The sequence below is a fragment of the Pinus tabuliformis genome, chromosome X, assembly GCF_031772625.1.
Source record: "Pinus tabuliformis cultivar Carrire ecotype Pingquan chromosome X, CPIR1, whole genome shotgun sequence".
In the NCBI taxonomy this organism is placed as follows: Eukaryota; Viridiplantae; Streptophyta; class Pinopsida; order Pinales; family Pinaceae; genus Pinus; species Pinus tabuliformis.
Genome location: NC_142308.1, coordinates 361,838,313 through 361,861,468, shown reverse-complemented (window position 1 = coordinate 361,861,468; position 23,156 = coordinate 361,838,313). Strand labels below are relative to the sequence as shown.

General features: G+C 41.3%; 1 protein-coding gene across 1 annotated transcript in view; it reads right to left on the bottom strand.

The window, feature by feature from the left end:
- Positions 1–23,156, bottom strand: part of LOC149140000 (putative cadmium/zinc-transporting ATPase HMA1, chloroplastic) — a 396,088-nt gene that overhangs the window by 69,051 nt on the left and 303,881 nt on the right. Inside the window, exon 10 of the mRNA XM_089450873.1 lies at positions 16,310–16,526. Within this exon, the coding sequence (XP_089306999.1) occupies positions 16,310–16,526 (217 nt within the window). The remainder of the gene's footprint in view (positions 1–16,309; positions 16,527–23,156) is intronic.

The following is a 23,156-nucleotide window of genomic DNA, read 5'->3' as shown; positions in this document are numbered from 1 at the left end:
ACATGAAGTTTTGCCCTGGTTGCCAATTTTAACACTCCCTCTCAACCATGGAGAACTTCATCTGCAATCTGTCTATCGGTCGTTACTATTCATCCATCAAATGCACTGCCCTGTACAGCCTGACCCTTGCCCTGCTCTGCTCTATTTTGCCTGTTCTGCTTTGTCTTGTTCTGCCCTGCACTGATCTGTACTGTTTTGCTCTGTTCTGCTCTGCTCTTGCATTGTTCTTTTCTGCTCTGCTTTTGTCCGAATTATGAAAAAAAGAAATGATCGAGGATGTATCATACTGACTCAAAGTCAGTCTCAGAGTATGTACCACTGGTCCCAGATCAGTCTCAACCAACCCGAAGTCAGCGTCATAGTGAGTACAACTCCAATGGTCCCAGACCAATATCATCCTCCATTGACTCAAAGTCAGTCTCAGAGTATGTACCACTGATCCCAAACCAGTCTCAACCGACCCGAAGTCAGCGTCATAGTATGGTACAACTCCTACCACTGGTCCCAGACCAGTATCATTGATCCCAGATCAATGGAGGTCATCCTAGCGTAGGGAGTACGGTAGTTACAACGATGCGTCCATCGGTACTACTATGGTCCCTAACTTCATTTCCCTGCTCATTGATCAGATGAGAGGTACTTCCCATGAGTCCTAGACTGCATGGGTAGGATGCCTCGACAGGAGAACTAATCAATCCTGTCCTCACAGGAGAACACATCAATCCTGCTACAATTGCCATGGAGAACACATCAATCCAGGCCTCACAGGAGAACACATCAATCCTGCTACAATTGCCATGGAGAACACATCAATCCAGGCCTCACATGAGAACACATCAATCCTGCTACAATTGTCGCCACGGGGTGTACATGTATACCACCAGGGATAGTGAATAATCTTGTGGTCATATGCTGCTCCAAGAAGCACCCCGCACCCCCCTGGAGCTCTCAAAGCTCAATGCATCATACATGACCCTCATTGGAGGGTCTTTGAACAACTCCAAGTTCTTCACGGAAATTCAGAAATTTTACTTTCGCAAGGGGTTTTGTTAGAATGTCGGCGACCTGTTCATCTGTACCGATATGATGGAGCCTTATAGCTCCTCGTTGCACCATATCTCGAATATAATGGTATCTGATATCAATATGCTTGGAGCGATCATGGAATACGGGATTCTCTGACAAACGAATCCCACTTTGGTTGTCACAAAGGATCACAATGGTATCCAATGTGAATCCAAACAACTCACTGAAGAGCTTTCGCAACCAAACTGCCTCACAAGAAGCCATGCTAGCAGCAATATACTCTGCTTCGGCGGTGCTCAAAGCCACCGACTTTTGTTTCCTGCTCATCCAGGATATCAAAGCAGATCCCAAGGAGAAACAACACCCGAAAGTGCTCTTACGATCCTCCACATTGCCTGCCCAGTCAGCATCTGTGTATCCAAATAGTCTCACATCTCTGGCAATGTATCTTAACCCATAAGTGATAGTGCCACGAAGATATCTCAGCAGATTCTTGGCACCAATCCAGTGTATGTGGTGGGGTTCAACCATATGCTGGCTCAACGTGTTGACTGCAAAGCATATATCTGGACGGGAGTTCACTAAGAACATTAATGCTCCGACGAGTTGCCGATACTCGGTAGCATTTCGTAAAACAGGTCCAGCAGCACCACCGCTTAACTTCTTGAAGTCAAGCTCCATCGGAGTAGTTACAGGCTTGCAGTCCACCATTCCGAATCTTTCCAATATCTTCACCACATATTTTCCTTGAGATAGGAAAATTTCTCCTGGCTTTTGCCACACTTCAAGTCCTAGGAAGTAGTGCATCAGTCCTAGGTCTTTCATTTCAAATTCAGAGGCCAGCTCCCTCTTACATTTGTGAATGAGAGGGTCTGCACCTGTTAGAAAGAGGTCATCCACATACAACACCAGTATGAGAGGCTTGTCATCTTCAACCTTAAAGTAAAGGTTAGGATTGGCTTCACTCCTAGTGAATCCCAGCTTCATCAAGTAGCTATCGATCCTCTCATACCATGCTCGGGTTGCTTGCTTCAGCCCATAGAGAGCTTTCTTCAACCTACATACATGAGATCATAAATCTCAAATCCTTCAGGTTGCTCCACATAGACCTCTTCTTTGATAGAACCATGCAAGAACGCGGTCTTAACATCCATCTGATGTAGGTTCCATCCTTGTGAAGCCACAAGGGCTATGATCAAGCGGATGGTCGTATATCTGGCAACAGGTGCAAATATCATAGTCTATACCTCCCTTCTGGGATAAACCACGAGCAACAAAATGAACCTTATACTTTTCCATACTTCCATTTGCTGCATGCTTTATCTTGTAAAGCCATTTTGAAGTAACAATTGTCTTGTCCAGGGTCTGGGAACTACTTCCCAGACATCATTCTCCATAATAGACTCATATTCTATGGTCATAGCATCCTTCCATAGTTAATGCTTGATGACATCTGAGAATGATGAAGGTTCATTTTGTATGATCGTGCTCATGATGGTCAGGTATCCCTGATACCTGTTAAGTTTCTTACTTTGATGGAAGGTTCCTCAGGGTGGAGCATGTCCTTCAGCATCATCAAGTATCCCCCTAAGCCATGAAGGCCTCTTCCTAGAAGAGGAAGGCTCATGTGGATGAGGATCAATCGGATCCATGGGTTCTTCTACATCAGGCATTGATTCATCATCCTTTTCTTTCGGTTCCCTGGTGTCGGCTTCTTGAGAGCTCCTCAAAGTCGGAAGATTGATCACCTTACTGAGAGCCATATCTTCGTCAAAGGTGACATCATGACTAATTATGACTTCCCTTTGACCGGCTACATAGATTCTATAGCCTTTAGTATTTTCACCATAGCCCACGAAAATTCCCTTCTTTCCAGATGCTCCCAATTTATTTCTTTTCTCTTTCAGCACATGAAAGTATACAGGGCTTCCAAAAATTTTAAATGAGAAACATCAGGTTTCTTACCGGTGAATTTTTCTTCAGGAGTCTTGGAACCCAATGCTTGATGAGGGCATCGATTTTGTATATATACAGTAGTGTTTGCAGCTTCAGCCCATAGAAACTTTGGAAGTCTTTGATCATGTAGCATGGCCCGGAAAGCTTCCATCATCGTGTGGTTCTTCCTTCCCACCACACCATTGGTGTAGTAGTCTCCCTCTTAATGCCAACCTCAAGTATGCCTGAGTAAACCAATTGTAATATATCGGAGGTCTTGCTTTGGCTTGAGGGCAATGGTCCCCTTTTGAGCTTTCCTTTGGCACATCCTGGACATACACCTTCTTTCTCTACTTGGAATTCGGGCATCCCTGTTACCATCTGTCTTACATCGGGTAGAGCTTTGTAATGAAGGTGGGCAAACCTCCGATGCCAAAGTTCGGACTAAAGAGTTGTGTCACAGGACATGAAACCTAGTGGACTTCCATCGACCTGATATAATGAATCAACACTAAACCCAAGAGTAAAGGCATCTTTAACATTATTTTTCCATATACATACCTAGCCATTGCTGAAGGTTACCTTGTAGCCTCTGTCTTCCATTGCCAAGATGGACACTAGGTTCCTTTTAAGGTCAGGTGCATTTAATACATCCTAGAATTTCTAGCCTTCTTGAATGCTTGTCCTCTTCCTTGATTCCCAGCTCTCCTCTTACCTTTGCTGTTGAATTTGTCATTCCTTTGATTGCCATCAGAGGGATTTCGAGTTGCACCACTGCATACTGTACCATGCTTCTCTAATCATGATTATCATCATGCTGCCCATGTCCATGATTTTATCCATCATAATGCTGCTCAAACTAGTGTGCATCATCATCATGCTATCCTATATGTCCATGATCTCATGTTGCCCTTTATGTCCATGATCTCATTCATCATGATGCTCATGATCTCATACATAGTGACTTGCTTTATCACAAATGTAACATCGTCATTTTCTTCTAGCCTTAGGTCCAGCCTTTCCTTTCGATTTAGTCCCGGAATTATTTCTTTTCTTTGCATGAGAAGAAAAGGTAGCAGGAGGACCTTTAGGCATGGGCATTTCTTGCACTTCTTCCCTTGTTTCTTCTTGAATGCATCTAGCCATTAATTCCTCGAAACCAGGAATTACATTATAGTTCAAAAGAGTAGTCCTGAACACATACCATTCAAATGGCAATCCTCCGAGAGTTGTGAGTGCCATTTCTCTGTCAGTAATGGTTTCCCCAATAGATAGGAGATCGTTCTTGATCTCGGTGATTCTTAAGAAGTATGCTTGCATACTTTCATCTTTACCCTTCTTGATTTCCCTCAACTTATTTCTAAGAAACAAAACTTGATTTGCATCATTAACTTTAAATAAACTCACCAGTCTGTCGTAGATTTCCTTGGAGGTGTCTAGATCAGAGATGTAGGCCACCAAGCACTTGTTGATAGAGTCCCAGATGATCTTCTTTGTTTTGACTTTTCCATTTTTCCATTTGTTCCAGGCAACAGCAGATGCATTTGATGAAGGCTCAACAATATTGCCTCTTACATGGTCCAGCACTCCTTGATCTTCAAGGGTTAGATCGATAGACATCTTCCATCCGTGATAGTCAGCTTTCTCACGGAGCTTGTCTTCGGCAGGAAAGGTGTTGAGGACCCATAGTTCTTTTAGGATAGCCTTGCCAATCTTCTCTTCAATGATTGCTCTTGCTCTTGCTCGGGCTTTGTCTTCACCTCAGCTCTGATACCATGTTAAGTTATGGTATGTTCTATGCTTATAATAGTTTACTTCTTTTTCTTATTATATTCCACCGATTAGCAATCACATGTACATAAAGTAAAGTGCAGATAGAACATTAAACGATCGACAGAAAACAAGCCAAGACAAGAGACACAAGATGTGGCGGCTAGCCAGGGACAAACCCCACAATGTGTGGGGAAACCCTTTGATCAAATCTTCTTTTATCTTCAATAATTCAGCAGAGAGAAATAGTACAATAAATCTGATTCATATCAGCAGTAGCAAACACTAGATCAGTAGCATCAGCATTAGCGGCTTCATTATCAAACTAGGGCAGACCATATCTCACAAACCGACAGTTGGATTGACTTCATTCCACCACCAAAAGTTTCGGCTTCCAGAGGAGGTTCAGATGAACCTACAACGCAGTTCAGATGAGGAGATCTTCTAGGTCACGCAAGTCAATCTTTACTTCTGCAGTTGCAGCTTCAGTTTCAGCAGTTTCCGGCTTCAAACTAGGGCAGTCGATATCTTGCAAACCATTCGTCGGATTGACTTCATTCCACCACCAAAAGTTGCGGCTTTCAAAGGAGGTTCAGATGAACCTACAGCGCAGTTCCAAAGAGGAGATCTTCTAGGCCACGCAAGTCAATCTTTACTTCTGCAGTTGCAGCTTCAGTTTCAGCAGTTTCCGGCTTCAAACTAGGGCAGTCGATATCTTGCAAACCATTCGTCGGATTGACTTCATTCCACCACCAAAAGTTGCGGCTTTCAAAGGAGGTTCAGATGAACCTACAGCGCAGTTCCAAAGAGGAGATCTTCTAGGCCACGCAAGTCAATCTTTACTTCTGCAGCTGCAGCTTCAGTTTCAGCAGTTTCCGGCTTCACATGTGTGAGAGAGAGAGACCCATTTCAGCGCAGTAGAGAAGAGACTCATATCTGCGCAGTAGAGAGAGAGATGTGATGAGATGAGTGAGTCCAAATGAGGAAAAGTCCTCTTATATTTATACACAACGTTGGTGGGTGAATAGATGCGACTGTTGGGCTTCTGAGCCTACATGAGTTGTAGGTCGGCTTGATAATAATTCCATAATCAAAATAAGTTCATATCTCCATGAATACTTATCGGAATCGGATGATCTTTATATCAATCCTACACCTCTCGACGAGAGGAATCTAATAAAAATATTATCAGCCATGAATAAGATGACCCACATGAAGTTTTGCCCTGGTTGCCAATTTTAACAATATGGGACTAACTTCAGGTCAGCAGAGAATGGTATGAGACATTCTCGATCAATTCTTCTTCTTCATGGTTCAGTAGAGAAGAGCAAAAGCAGTGCAGGGCACTGATGGCAGAGATAGTACAGTCTGACAGATGGATCAGCTGATGGAGTTCTCCCTAGTTGAGAGGGAGCGTTAAAATTGACAAATAGGGCCAAACTCCATGTGGGTCGTCTTATTTATGGCAGCTGATATTTTTCTTGGACTCCTCTCATCGAGAGGTGTAGGATCGATCTAAAGATCATCTGATTCCAATAAGTATTCATAGTGATATGAATTTATTTGTGTTATGGGGCAATTCGTCAAGGTCGGCCAGCAACCAAATAACCCCCACTTGTGCTCAACGTTTTAGTATAAATAGAGGTGCCTTGTAAGTCATTTGTACACACTTCACTCTTGATTTATCTCCACTTGTTTTTGGATTTTAGTGGAAGAGAAGTCTAAGAGGAGGAAGCCCTAAACGCAGAAGGAAAGGAGACTAAACAAGGAGCCCTAGCCACAGTGTTGTCGCAGTCAAAAAGAGATCTAATACTGCCCTAGCCGTAGTCCTAAAGAAGGTGATCTAACCACCATTCAATCAAGGAGACTTAGCCGCAGTTCAAGCTGGGAGATCTAGCACGTGAAGTTGCAGGTCTTCATGCCTTAGTCGCAGGTCTTGTCACCAAAGATAGAGACTCTTTCTCTATCCTTAAAGAGGTATCCTCAACGCAGCAAGGAGGCTTCCATACGTTGTCAAAGGAAGCCTCAAATGAGCCCTAGCTACTATCTTCTATACCACAGATCCGTTGTCATGAGGAGACCTTAAAGGAACCCTAGTCGCAGATCTAGGAAGATCCCAGGCTGCAGTAAAATAGGCATTCACATAGCTGAAGGTAGAAGGCCCTAATACGTTGTCCACATTTCATGAAGAGAGTAGCATAATCTGCAATCTTCTAGGGTCCTCATCCGCTGTCATAATGTCCACCGCAGTGAGATCTATATGTTAGCCTAATGATAGGAAATACTCAGTCACCTTAATGTTGTCCTTAACACTATGGCTGCAGTCAAGGAGGATGCATATGCTGCCTTCTATATGCTACTTGTATACTGCCCTAAGTCATTGCAATGGAAACCTAGTAGCAATGTCAAAAGATTGTTGTTCTACATGGATTATGTATGGTAGCAACTGTCTCTATTGAGGGAGAAGTTGTATGTTTGCACTTGAACTATAGCCTAGTTGCTCTGCTAGGCTGCAAGCCATAGCAAGCAACTAAGGTTGGTATATGCAGCATAATAATGGCGCAACACAATGCACAGTAAGTACAGCAGCATAATGATGTGACAAGTGGCAGCATGATGAAGGCAACATGGTGCAGTATGGTGCAACAATGGGACATCATGGTAATCATGGGCATATAGCAGCAGAAAGAATGTATTACATCAGCGGGATGATGAGGTACTGCAGCATGCATTTGGGTAGGCATAGTGCAATGAAGAGCTCAGCATAGTGCAGTACAGTGATGGGTACAGTCATGATTAGTGAAGCATGATGAGATGCAGCAAAGTGATGATGGGTGCAGCATGGTGCAACACACTGAGGTGCAGCACAATGATAGGTGCAGCATGGTGATGGAGTCACCTTAGAGAATCGGTTGAAGCAACATGTCTTCAACTAAGTTCAACTACCTCATGTATCATCTTCTTAGAGATGATCTATGCTCTTATATAGATAAGTCAAAGTGTTGACTTCTGTTATATATGTACTATCTCTCTCTGTGTTGAATTATTGAAGAACATATAAGAAGAATTGATCAAGGGTTTCCCCACATTGGGGTTTGTCCCTGGTTAGCGCCACATCTTGTGTCCTCTTGTCTTGGCTTGTCTTCTACGACTTATGTTTATGTTTTATCTACAATTTACTATTACGCTGATGTGATTGCTAATCTGGAAAAGATATTGAGCATAGAACATACCTAAAATTAACATGATCTCTGGCTAGAATTGCTGCTGAACCATTTTGTAAATTATTGTCCTACTGGGAACTATTTTTTCTACTATAATAAAAGACTTTGGGGTGTAACTTGAGGTGTTCTTGTCGCTGACCTGTGGTATGTATTAACTACGGGTTCCCTATGTGGTGTTTTATATTATTATTTTGAGATAATACATAGTGTGTGCAAGTACTCAATCCTTGGTCTCCAAGTTCATAGATTGTGGGCATGGGTTACTTTGCTTGGATTTCTAGTTTTTATATGGTGGATTGAATCTTCACTTGAGCTATAGTGAAAATTAATTTTTCTGAAGCATTTTAGCCATTCTTTAAGGAAAAAATACCATAAAAAATATTTTCTCAAAATCTATTCTAAAAAACCCATGTATATTTTGTAAATTAAATTGTAAATTATTTTTCTAACTTGCGTTGGGGTTTTAGATTCATTTTGTATATACTTGGGGTTTGGGTGTTTTAAATTTTATTTTTGCAGGTTAGATCAAGGATTTAAGTGGAAGAAGAGCTAGATCTAGGCCCTTGAGGGTAAGATCTAGTCTCTTGGAAATTTTTTGTAGGGTTCCCATAGAAGAATTTTCCAAAAATCAAAGAGCTTAAGCATAAAAATTTTTGGACCAAGGGTTTCAAGCTTTTCAGGATTTCTAGCACCTAGTTTGCCTTCCTAGGCCTCAACGTCAGCCTTTCTTCCCTCTGCGTATTGGTTTTCAACCTTCCTAAGGCTAGTCGTGACCCCTAGGGGTTGCAACCTCCCTTCATCTCCCTAGTCGTAGGCCTAAAATGTCTTGCACCCTCCTTTTTGACCCTCCTAAGCCTGTTGCAGGTCCTCCATCCAGCCCTCTCTTCTCGGCTTCCTCTCCCTCCTTTCTCCCTCTTTGCTTAAGCCGCGGCCCTCTAAGGGCTTGTGGCCCTTCTTTTTGTGGCCTTTAGGTCGTAGGCGATAGGCCTTTGAACTTTTTTAAGCCGCTAATCCCTCCTCATCCCCAACGCTAGCCCTATTAGGCATAGCGTCGGGAACATATTCTTCATCCTTGGGCCCCAATCTACCATCCTAGCCCTTTTATCCCCACAAATTTGCTTCCCTTAGCCTTGTTCTCCATTTTCTTGACCACTTTTGCCCTAAATTGACCTGAAACCTTAATCTGAAATTTTAAAGCTAAATACTTGGCGGTTTTACAAGCTTAGGGTCTCAAAATTCATATTTTGGAAGCGGCAATGTAATCACAACATTTCAACAGTGGGATCTTCAAGGCCTTGGGCCTAAAGTTTGACCTCTAAACACTTGTTTTACTCTAGTTTTGTACAAGAGTCAAATCACTAATAACTAAGCCCTGAAATCATATTTTAATTGATCAAATCGATTAGAATTGGAAAATTTAAATTTTCACAAGGTTCGGCCACTTGGGCATCTCTAATTTGACCTAGATCTAACATTTTAGCTTTGCTGAAATTTACTGCATAACTATGAAATTCAAGTCTGAAATATTTCTAAAGCATACACTCGACAAGGATAAAAAAAATTTGAATTTTCAATTTCCAGTAAAAACTTATTATGTTTAGACATTTTGGGCATCATGTTCAGTATTTTTGGATTGTTGATCTGTCATTAACTTACTGCTGTAATAAATTTATCAATTCTGAAATTTCTGAATCACAGTCCTTAAAAACCCTAAAAATTAAGATTTTCAAGTTCTAGTGCATTTTTATTATTTCTAGGAATATTGGACATCTATTTTTAGCATCTTTAGCTTGTTGATCTGTGATTGTTCACTATTGTAATTTTAAAATCAGATCTGAAATATTATTGAATGTACTATCATAAAGTGTGCTAAGGAAGCTAATTTACATTGGAGATTTTATGTTTTATGTGTTAGGCAAGTTTCATCATTTGAAGTGGTTCATGCATTGCTCTCATAACATTGATAAACTTTGAATTTTCTGAAGTATTATCGCTGATATAAACTATCATAAATCTGAATGTGACTTATCTCATCTTAACCCTAAAAGGTTGTCTATCTTTGCACTAAAAATCTGACATTGATCTTGTTGATTGGCATAATACTTTGTGTTAACAATCATTGGTGGATAAATTAGTTACTTGGTATCTTGTGGAGTATTGTTGAAGTTTACACTTGTATCTCTTAACACATATCTTCTTTAAGATTGTATCACGACATTGTTAAGTACTCTTTCCTTAAGAAAAATTCTCAATAAGTACTTAAATAACTTCAGCAATCTTAACTCAATATAATCTCACCCATAATTTATTGCATAAGCATATTAGATTTAGATTGCATTAATAACATATGTCCTAGCATAAGCTAGGTTGATAGAGAGATAGGACAATCCTTCTTATCTAGCTTGAGGGCCCTCAACAAATCTTTGGTTGTAAACACAGTAACTTTGCAATTGTCAAAGCCACAGTCTCTGCAACGTTGGAGGCATCGGATGATAGGAGCCTAACAGAAGGTATCATTAATCAGACGTTAGCCTGCTTCCTATTAGCCTCCTTTACACAACCTACCATGGAGCCCAACTTCAAATAGTTAAGGGAAGGTTATGTTGATTTGTGGTAGCATTGGATGTGCTCTAGCCATGAAAATTGGTGGAGAAGCTAAAGCACACGAGATCTCCAAGACCCATAAATGGTTTGGGGAAATTCCATCTGGTTAGAGAGATATTAAAATAATTAATATTTTTAATGGGGTTCCTAAGTCAAAACTTAGGACAATTAAAATATTAATGGGTATTAATATAAAATTGGGTGAGAATGTTCTAAATGACATGGATTGAGCCAAAACTAATCTTAGCTGTTGTTTAGAGACTTAATCTCGGCCGTTGAAGACTCAACAGGAAAAGTATAAGAGGAGGCTTGAGGGTCAGTTGGAGATACACCAAAATTGATCAGTCAATTCGATTTTCTGGAGTGGGCATTACTGAGAAAATTCGAACAAGTGATCTATTGTAGCGAGGGGTAGTGAGTACATAGCAGAGAGGCGGAGATAGTGCCTGAGGGTCAGCGCAGTGACCAAAGAGGCTGACGCAGAGGCAGCGGGAGCCACAGAGAGGCAACTAGAGACTGCGCAGAGGCGAGGGGTCTGCGTGGGTGATGCAGAAGGCCAGAGAGCTGACACAGAGAGGCAGAAGGCCAGAGAGCTGATGCAGAGAGGCAAAAGGTTAACGCAGAGGGTTCTAGAGCTACGCAGAGGCTAGCAAGGCTGACGCAGAGCCTTGGAGAAGCACCGAAAGGATTTTGTTGGGGCAAACTTGCTATATACCTATCTCCGAGAAGAGGTATTACTATCATGTAAAAATCTCTGTTGGGTGAGCCAGTTTGCCACCCTAGTTGTATTCAAGAAATCTGCATAATAATAAAACCCTCAGAACTGTTGCATCGGTTTTCCCACATTGGGTTTTTTCGAGGACGATTGTCCAAAATAACGGTGTCCCTTGTGTGTTTGTCTAGTATTTCAGTTGTTGATATGTATATGAGTTAAGGCTGCATTTGTGTTTATTTTCAGTATTTATATGTATAAATAACTTGTTAATAGAATAAACAAGTAGGTGAAGTAAACCAGATAATGCAGTAGGGATTTCTAATGGATTAGATTCAGAAATTTCAACATGGTATTAGAGCATTACAGATCACAAAGGACTGAAAGCACCAGCGTAATTAGAAGTATTTGCAGTAGTAGTAGCTGTCCCGAGAGACAGAGATGCTCCTAAGCAGAAAATAGCAGAGGAGTGACGCAGAGGGCATGCGTCATCATTGCAAGCCAGAGAGAGGGCCAGCGCAGAGATAGAAGAGGCTCATGAAGAGCCACATCATCCTACTCAGTCAGGTAGGCTTGACGCAGTTGGCTAGAGGAGTTATTCAACCTTTGTCAGGATTGCGCAAAGATGAAAGGCTCAGTTTCTTTAGTTGTCGAGGCCTAAGGAGCTGTGGGCAGATTGTGGATTGGGAAGCTGATGGGGTGTTGTTTCTATCGGAGCATAGCAGTACATAATCGGACAGAACCAAGGTAGAGGGAGTCGCTACCTTGACGGATTTCAAACCAAGAAATCTAGATTCGAGTTGTAGTTGCAAAGAGGATCGGAGAGGAGTAGATCGATAGTTGGCAGGAAGATTTCCAGAAGGGAAATCGAGACTTAGAGGCAGTCTAGGAGAGAACTTCCAGGAGGGAAGTCGAGACTTAGATGGAGTCCAGAAGAAGAGCGGAGATGGCAGTGAACAAACTGAGGGACCAGGACAGGTTGGACGGGGCTTCCAACTTTGTCATCTGGAAGGCTAGGATCCTGTCAGTGTTGGATAGACATCACATCAAGGGCTTTTCCATGAGAACTGTGGCTATCCCCGTTGACCCAACTGATAATGAGAAGTATGAGGATGCAATGGCGAGGGAAAAGTGCACAATCCTTGATGGGATCAAGGATCATGTCGTACCGCATATTGCCGAAAAGAACACGGCAAAGGAGATGTGGGATACATTGACGACATTGTATCAGGGCACTTCTGTACAGTGGAAGATGCTATTAGAGAATCAGTTACGGTCGTATCAAATGCAGAAGGGGGAGTAGATAGATCTATACCTCCTCAGATTGCGGGAGATTCGAGACCAACTTACTTCCATAGGGGCCACGCTGAATCAGGAGTTTATGGTGAGAACCACCCTGAATGTTATCTCTGAGGAGTGGAGACATTTGTCCAAGGCATTTTGGGCAGATCTACTCTTTCAGGATGGGAAGAGATGTGGGCAGCTCTTCGCCAAGAAGAGATCAGACGGCTGACCATGGTGGAAAGTAGCAACAAGAGAGGTCGAATAAAAAAAGAGGAGGAGGATGCAGCTCTATCATCTCCAAGACAGCAGGGGAAGAGGAAGAAGAAGGATATCTCCACGGTCAAGTGCTTCCATTGTGGGGAGTTGGGTCATTATACAACCCAGTTTCCCAGGAAGAAGAATAAGGGAGAGGCTTCCGACTCCAAGGCAGCTTCGGCTAAGGCGGAGAAAGAAGTCGAGACTGATGACCACTGTGCTGTGAATGCTCATGCACCTCTAGAGAAGACGTGGGGTGACATCGAGTTGTAGTCAGGAGGACTACAGAAGATGAGGGGTAGGATCCTTTAAGTACCCAAACTCTTGGATCATATCCGGCTATGGGAGCTCCGAATGACAATAGAAACATGACGGATATCTGTAGAAGCAAGATGCGATGAAGCGACAAGGCAGTACTAGAGTGCAAAGGTCTGTAACAGCACGGAGGTGGTTGCAGTAGTGCATGAGGCACAAAGATGGTTACAGCACCACAAAGGTAGCAGAGGGAGCACAGGATAGCAACAAAGTTAGCTTCAGCATCAGGAGGCTTCTAGACTAACAAGGATGTCAGTATTTGGGTAGATCAGTTGCTTACTTCTCAATAACTAAGTTGCAATGCAGTAGTTAGCAGCGGCAATGTTATGGGCAACATGGGCAGCATTTGAGAGAGAGTTGCAATGCAAATGTAGTGTTGGGATGAAGGACCAGCAACAGCACGGATGCAGAGTGAGTTGCAGTACAGATGTAGCAATGGCAATGGCAGAGCCATGGCTAGCGGTACAGTAAGCAGCAGTGCAAAGGATGTTGGGCAGCAGGCCAAGCATCAACACAGGTATTGGTGTGGAAGAATCTGTGTGATGTTAAGTGGTAGAGCATTACAAGAGCACATTCCTCGCTAAGAGGAGTGTTGATTTGTGGTAGCAACGGATGTGCTCTAGCCATGAAAATCAGTGGAGAGGCTAAAGAACATGAGATCTCTAAGATCCAGAAATGGTTTGGGGAAATTCCACCCAGTTAGAGAGATATTAAAATAATTAATATTTTTAATGGGGTTCCAAAGTCTAAACTTAGGAAAATTAAAATATTAATGGGCATTAATATAAAACTGGGTGAGAATGTTCTAAATGACATGGACCAAGCCAACTCTTATCTTAGTCGTTGATTAGAGACTTAATTTCGGCCATTGAAAACTCAACAGGGAAAGTATAAGAGCAAGCTTGAGGGTCAGTTGGAGATACACCAAGATTGATCAGTCAATTCAATTTTCTGGAGCGGGTTTTGCTGAAAAAGTTCGAACAAGTGATATGTTGCAGCGAGGGGCAACGAGTACATAGCAGAGAGGCAAAGATAGTGCTTGAGGGTCAGCGCAGTGACTAGAGAGGTTGACGCAGAGGCAGCAGGAGCCATGTAGAGGCAACTAGAGACTGCTTAGTGGTTGAGGGGCTTGCGTGGGTGACGCAAAAGGCCAGAGTGCTGACACAGAGAGGCAGAGGGCTGACGCAAAGGTTCCAGAGATGCGTAGAGGCTAGCAAGGCTGACGCGGAGCCTTGGAGAAGCGCCAGAAGGATTTTCGTGGGCAAACTTGTTGAATATCTGTCTCCGAGAAGAGGTAATACTGCCATGTAAAAATCTTTGTTGGGTGAGCCAATTTGGCACCCTAGTTGTACTCAAGAAATCTGCATAATAATAAAACCCTTAGAACTGTTGCACCAGTTTTCGCGCATTGGGTTTTCCCAGGGACGATTGTCCAAAAATAACAGTGTCTCTTGTGTGTTTGTCTAGTATTAGAGTTGTTGATCTGTGTTTGAGTTAAGGCCGCATTTGTATTTATTTTCAATATTTATATGTATAAATAACTTGTTAATGGAATAAACAAGTAGGTGAAATAAACCAGAGAATGCAGTAGGGATTTCTTATGTGTTAGAGTCAGAAATTTCAACAGGTTACACTTAGACTAAGCATTTAACTAAAATTTACCAAGATCATTGTATCTCACATATGTTCTAGGATTTTCATATCATATAGTTTAGTCAACCATTCAAGCAGCGGATGTCCATCTGATCATTTGGTTTCAATTTATAAGAAGCAAGAATTTGTGACTCCATTAAGGCACTGATCTCATAATAGAAACTCTAATTTAATCAATAATCTTGCTTAATTTCAACCAAGTGGCTAGGCCACTCATCTGTGTCTTGTTTTCCTTCATCTCATTCCATAGGGACTACCCCCCATAGCTTGCTCTTGGGAGACAGCTAGAACAGAGTGGGCAGGGATCAGAGTCACAACCCCCATCCTGAGCATTGTCACAGTGTCTGTACAATCCGGGCAACAACAAGGCCTTCTTTCTCCTTCACTTAGGCTGCTTCTTTCTCCTTAGTAATTAGGCTTCCAATCTTGATCCTTTTGACACCAAAACTTCAGCTCCTTTAGATGACTGCAATTCGGTCTTGTAGCTACAAATTGTACTCTAATTTCTTCGCATGTGTCAGATATAGTGACCCAAAAATCAGACTTCAAAACTTTGGTTTTCCTTTCTTTTTTTCTCCTCCTTCGCTAGCTTTAGGCCTCTTATCTTAAATCTTCATCGAGCTTGATTGATGCTTCACAAATGAGGTCGAGTATCTTCTATATATATAGTTTCTGGGAGTACAAATTGTCATCATGTGGTCGAATTGTTCTCTTGCAGGCTGACTTGGTGTTGGAGGGACTTTTGACACAATTTGATTTAAATAAATTCCTTTGACTTGATACAAAATGCACAATGGATCTATTACACATGACAATGACTCTTTTGACTCTTAGACTCTATGACAAAAACTAGAAGCACACAATGGATGCTTTGACCTAAAACAAATTGACCTTGAGCATGAAACCATGCTATAAAATAACAATAATAAATTTTCTTTCTCTTTTACTCCAAATACATAAAATCAAGAATACATAGAATATTATGAAGGCCAAACCTAGTTACAAATTTCAACAAGAACAACCAGGTATTCTATTTTTTATTGAAAAGAAGTCAAATATTTGAGTGAATATGCATCAAATACGTAGTTTCTGAGATTGGGTATTGCCACTTCATGAACTAGATAAATGCATGTTCACTACTGAAGTTGCTCACACGCTGATGAACTAATCACTAAAGAAGAGAAATGGGAATTCTGCGATTAGTTTTATTTATAATATATGGATTTGTGAAGAGAAATGGAGAGGCCACAAGGTGGAGGAAGACCACAAATACAGTACAAAAGCCAGAGTCCAGACTGTCAAGCAGACATGCTAAAGCTGGGATGTCATATACACTGTTTAAATGTGGATAGAAAAGGATAAAAGTGAAATGAAGAAGAAGGTCTTGCAACTCCAAAATTTTTTACTTAATGTGGAATGCACAAGTATATTTGCACTGTTATGAATGCATCTAATAAATTTTATAAATGCTTCAGAAAACAGCCAAGGCGTCATGTAAAATTAATAGCTCTGATTTGAAAATATTACTCACCCCCGTTGCGTGACAGAGATTTTACTTGATGGAGCTTATCCTCAGGCTTAAGACCAGAATAGACCTCATCAATACCAACAGCCTTAGCAACCCGTGATGCACTTGATGCATGATCACCCGTCAACATCATCAAACGAAGGCCAGCTTTATTTTTTAATGTGGACACGACATCTGTAGCTCCAGGTCGAATTTTATCCTCAAAGTGAAAAAGAGTGACCTGGTTAATAATCACTTTCAACATGGATTATTATATATGGTATGGAAAAATCCCATAAACTGTCCTCTTAAACATTAAATAAGAAGCAAGTCTCCTAGAAATGTTTCACATTGTGTATAGAATAGTGTCAATAGACATAAAATCATTAACCATACAATATTCATTTTTCAAGTCACCCCATTCTTCATCATGATTCTTATGTATACGTCCTAACAGTATATGTGTGTGTGTTCTGTTCTGTAAGTTGAAGCAGATAGCCTTTTTAATCTTCTATATCCGAAGATCAGTTATGCAAATGTATATAAATTTATTTTATGATAATGGGTGAAGTATTGGTGAATTTTGGTGCTGAAACATACAACTGCCAGTAAGTAACAAAGAGCAGAAAGGGGTGAGGTTTCTGATATTCATATCTAACTTCCAGGAATTGACAAATAAGGTTATCCATATCAAAATCATATATCTATGAACAACAAAGGCAAGTCTTGACAGCAGGTCAATTTTAATTTGTACCATAACATAGTGAATAATTGCTATAGTGTTGGTTATGCAGGGCTAAATAGAATTTCATCCCTTTTCTACAAAGGTACCATGCAATGGAAATGTTACCCACCAAAAGTGGGTACCCCTAGGAGAGCATTTCTCCTAATCATCTTCTTCCAGCTGGCAGCCAGCAGCTCTGACCATCACCTTGTAGGCAATGTGATGTGCCACTTTATCTCTGCCACCTGCATCAGTTATATGTTTCCTAGCCCATTTGTCAAGAACACATGTTAGAAGGTGGGCAATCTGACCCAAAAGGTATGTTATTCATTGTGCAATCCTGTGCTTATGGTTGTTTTTCACTTGGGAATTTTGGTATGGATTATTGGGTGACTTGGGAGAAGGAACGGTTTTGAATGTGCTTTTGTTCCCTCACCTCAAATGGGGGGTTAATCCTCAATCTTAATCCCATAGGATCTCCCCTATTGGCCTCTAGCTTTAGGAAGGGCACTACTTGGCAAACCCTGATTTTGGTAATGTGGTCCTGCTTTCTCATTCCATATTTATCACTTCCCACAGCACATTATGAGCCCTATTCACTATTTCCCCTGTCCGGGTCTATAGGGCACTAGCTCACCCCCTCCCATTATCCACATATTTGGTCAGGCCTAGAAATGTTGCCAAAGAGGTTGATGTTGTTAAATGAAAGTTAAAAAGCATATCATGGCCACAAGCAAAAGACAAAAGAAAAAAGAAATCATAAAATGCAAAAGATGGTCAGGACACTAAAACTAGAATGTGGGCAAAAGCCAAGCATGAGCTCTACCCCTTTTCATTATGGCCATCATTTGGTTCCTAAGGCCAATGATTGCCCCATCACATCATATAAGGAACCCATGCACATCCCAACACCTGGTGGGAGATGAACTACCCCACCTTTAAGGGGGTGATAACTGTGATACATCATTCACAACATGCTCTCATTTCTTAGAGCTTCAAATAGTAATACAAAGAAAAATCAAGAAAAGGCAAAAGGAGAATAAAGAGGGGTGGAAAAACAAAGGTTGGGGTAACTCATGCATCCACGATTGCTCCCTCCTCACATTTGTACACCCAATATGTGGACTTCCTCATTATTGCTACCCCTTTGCCCATGGCATTTGGCCCTAAGACTCCTTTATCCCCATTTTGTTCCATCATTATTCACATACCACCTATTGATTGAAGGATGTACTACGGACATGTCTTTCCCCTTAGGGTCGAAAACACCTAATAGGGTCGTTTCTTAGCCACTCCTACCTAGGGAGGTAACACTATTATGTGATCAAAGCCCCAAATTTGGAAGAGAAGCCTTGTATGAATTCTCAATGTGCCCATGATAACAAGCTTGCTCCACTTAGATGTGCTAATGATTAATTGTATCTAATGGTGAAGATGCAGCACCAGGCATTGTGTGTGATTGGCAAGTGGTTTTCATCATGGGATGGGCAACTTAACTGGGGCCCACGTCCACTAGAGGAGAATTAGTGACACCCTATAGGTGAAGCCAGGAGATTCTCCAAGCCCTCAAGAACAACTTACAAGTGGCCCAGAATCAGCAAAAGGTATATGTTGATAAGCATAGTGTGGAGAGACATTATGAGGTAGGAGACATGGTCTACCTACTCTTGCAGCCCTACAGGCAATCTTCCCTTAAGCAGAAGGGAGCAGAGAAGCTTCGACCCCAATTTTATGGGCCATATAAGATGGTCTGGAAGGTTGAAGAGATGGCCGACGAGCTAGAGCTACCTAGGGAGAGTCGGATTTACAATGTTTTCAACATCTCATGCCTGAAGAAGGCATTGAGGCAGCATGTTACAGCAGCAACTAAGTTGCCTCCTTTGGATGGTGAGGGGCACTTAGTTTTGACACCTGAGACCATATTGGAGACCTGGAAGAGGAGGTTGAGAGACAAGGTGATCAGGGAATACCTGATCATATGGAAGGATTTGCTACAAGAGGATGCCACATGGGAGGGTGAACACATCTTCCAGCATCCAGTTTTGCAATTTCTTGGGGACAAGCAACATTCGGGAGGGGATAAATGTAATGTCCCTTCCTAATTGTCCTCCCAAGGAGAGAAAAAAGAATTTTGGCAATTTTGTAATTTTTGGCTTAATGCATTTTTTATGGAAGAACTTAGGAGAAAAGGGGCTCAATATGCCTTTAGTGGATTGTGGGGGCCACTCACCCACCAAAAATATGCACCCCTTGGAGGCAACTCGATTTTCCTAAGTTGGGGGTCGAAATATTTGATGGGACCCACGTGGGGCCCAAGGGAGCAAGCATAAATAGAAGGAGAGGAGCAGCATTTGGGGCCTTTTGTCAAATTGAGAATTCATTGTTGCTTTGGTTGTTCAGCTAAGCTACAACGTGTTGTTTAGCACCAGAGCTTCCCAAGGAGTGAAGCTCATCCCTTTCCTTCGGTGGACCTCGAGTGCCACCCTAAGAGGGCTTTCCTTTGCAGTTGGAGACCAAGAGAGAGACCCCTTTCAGAGAATTACGCTACCTTGGTTCAGCAAGGACGCAGTGGGAGCAGCAAGGACGCAGTGGGAGAGACTACGTGTTTGGGTGGAGTTGTAGAGTCAAGATTTGGAGGTGAAGTGTTGCTAGAGGCATTCTCATCGAGTTTTCATCACAAAGGAGTGATATCACAGTAGGAGGAGGAGCCAAGCACTCGGGACAAGTTTCTGGTTGAAGGGACTGCGCCATCATCACCCAGGACTGCGCAATCATTTGAGTGGGTTGTGTGGAGGGAGTCTTACCCGGATGATTGAGGAGCTGGGTTGTGGGGGAATTGTTGGGAGGTTGATTTGGGAGGATTCTTGGCATTTTGGGAGCAGAAGACAGCATCTACAGCTACAGGTGCCGATTTCCAGTGTTGGAGGAGGGCCAAGCTCTAGGAAGTCAAAATTGGCGGGTCAAAACCAAGGAAAACCCTTTTTGGGTTTTTCTGAGTTTTTGGCAAGGAGTACACTGCTAAATTCGCAAAAATTTATGGGTTGTCTTTGTGGATGAAAATGTAACTAGCTTCGTCTTCATAATTACATCATCATTGTAAATGATGAAATAAAAGAAATAAAATTATTTTTGTATGCCTTGCTACATGGGTTTCATGAGCAAGAAGTTTATTGGTTAGTGGCTCCCATTGACAGCCATAGGGTGTATTATTGAGTCAAAGAGCCAACGTCATATGAAGAAGCTCTTCTTGAGCATGTGAAAAGTATATTTGAGTCATAAACATTGTCAAATAGTCCTCCAACGACAAGCAATCAGTCCTTCTTATGTCAGCCTCTATATTCACAAAGGAACTCATGTCGCCTCATATAATGAAGACACAACTCACTATCTCATATTGGCTTATTATGGAGACTAACCACTATAAATAGGTGTGTAAGATCCGCATTACAGGCAGGTGCAGGACTTGGATTCCTCTGTAATTTTCGGATGGGTACAGTGGAGTACAGGATCTCGGATACCTCTGCAAATTCGGTGGTAATTATAGTGGGTAATTACTATAACAATCTTTGAGATTTCGTGTTATGTTGCTTGGACCTATCTCCATGCGGTCCTGGCATATCTATGATGATGAAGAGAACACAATCATTGTCTTGGCATACTAGACAGTCTCGGCATATCTATGATGATGAAGATCTCGATGCAGGAGAAAACACAATCATGATCTCGATATATTTGTGATGAGGATATCTCACAGTGACATACTCTGTCTCAGCATACCTCTAAGATGCAGTCATGATCTCAGCATAGATTCAATTATGATCTCGGTATAGATGTAGTAATGATTCTGATGGAGATATAGTTACAAGATGAAGATCTCAGTGAACGTGTAGCTATGGTGCAACAATAATGATCTCGTTGTTATGATGAATATCTCAGTAAAGGTACAATAATGATGACCTCGGTGAAGCAGCAATGATGATGATGATCTCATCAATGACAAAGAAGAGGATTGGTGTTTTGGTCTTCGAGTGGCCTATTAGGTCAAGGGACATGCTCTTGGTATTTGTCAATTGGAATCTCTATAAGAAGAATTTTGTGTGGGATTTCCTCTCAAAGAGTGAGAGGTTTTGGCCCTGGCAAAAAGCCAACATCTTGTGTTATTGTCTCTTTTGTTTTGGTAACTATTTGATGAACTAGGAAGACACACTCTAATATTAAAGCGAAGAATGTGCTAATAAGAAAAATTAAAAAGTACCTCACAAATAGTTATCATGGAAGAAGAATCTTATTAACTTAATTTGCCCTAGATTCTTCAACATGGTTTCAGAGCTAAGGTGTTGAAGTCAAAGAAAGGGCATAAAAGAGACATTCAAGGATCAAGTTTCAAGAAGGGCATCAAAGCAAGTTGAAGGGCTTTTGTCCATATAATCAAGGAGACAGTCTACAACAACAAGACAATTTAGTCTTACAATAAGACAAATGTGGATCATTATCTGAAGTTCTCGAATAGTTTACCTTAGGCTCAGATTCGGACTCTCTTCTGAAATCTTCGAATGGTGACTTCAGACCTACAATTTGGGTATGATCACATTCTCACACAGTTTGATAACTTACACTTAATCTCAGTGAAAATGAAGTCTCGATGCTAGTGCTCAGAACTCAGATCACAGTCAAAAGAACAAAAGGTAGTTTTCGGTGCTAACTCAGTGTCTCTATTCAGTCTTGAAATAACTGAATAAATTTCAAGCCCAACTCTGGTTATCAATTTTCCTTATCACTCCATGCATTGAGTTTTAAATCCAAGCATGATAAAAATTCTAAAATCTTGAAATGACAATATTTTTCTGAAAACACAAATTTAGAGATTTCACAACTGCTGAAATTGCATAAATAAAACACAACAAAATTATGACAGCCACACTCAGAAAATAACACAGTGATTTTTGGTCAATGTGACCCTGGAAAAACCTCCTACAACTCTTGGGGAAAACCAATTTGAGAGCTCTTCTTTATTTCTGAAAATGCTTTTATAGAGAAACTGAAATACACAATAAAAATTCCAACTTATCTCGATTTTCATGCTTGCATTCTACCTCAAAAATCGTGCCAATCAACAAACAGGCAAAACAGAAATTTTTCTAGCAATAAAACAACATTAAATGTTGTACGGCCTGCCTCAAAAAACATGCCCAAAACTTGTACGAACCATACAAATTTCAGCAGTACGACTGCCTCGAAATTCATGCCCAAATCTACCTCGAAATTCGTGCCCTTGCTGCTATCCCTCTTCCTCAATTTTTGTGTTGTCACTCTTCCTTGATATCTGTGCTTTTCTCCTGTTGTACGGTTTTTCCTTGGGATGCGTGCCAATAAATGTTGCTGCCCAGATTTGCTGAAATGTCTTCTTGCTACTCTCCTTCACTTCCTCATTGCTCAGAAATTTTCTCCTTGCTCTCTCTTCTCTTTCTCTCAAATGCTCATGAAAGAATGAATAATCTTTTCCTCTTCTCTTCTCCTTTTACTCTCTAAATGACCAATTGGGTTACCCTAAGATCTAATGGTTGAGATTCATTTAGATCTAGGGATAAAAATAAATGTGCATTTAATTCTCACTTTTTATTTTTTAACTCACCCACTTAAATAAAGGCGCACTTAGCCTTTTATTGCCATAGTCACTTTTTCACTTTCTAATTCTTCATTGACTTTAATAAAGTCACTTTCAAATCAAAATGTAACTTTACCACTTATAAAGTCACTTTTAAATTAGAATGTAACTTTACCACTTATACAATCACTTTTAAATTAAATTGACTTTACCACTTATAAAGTCACTTTAGGAGAAAAGTACAAATAAATTTGGACACTTTTCCCTAGGCCAAAGATCAAAGCCTTAGGGAACCACTTGTCCTCTAGTACTGAAATTTTAACACTCCCTCTTACCGAGGAAAGTGTTCCTCACCACTCACATCTTGTCTCTGAAGTAGACATGCTTGCCCCGTGGTAAGGCTTTGGTGACAATGTTCGCTACCTGCTCATTTGTGGAAATGTACTCAAGCTTGACAGCTCCCTTTTCGACATAGTCTCTAATGAAGTGATACTTGATCTCAATATGCTTTGACCTGTCATGAAAAACTGGATTCTCCATGA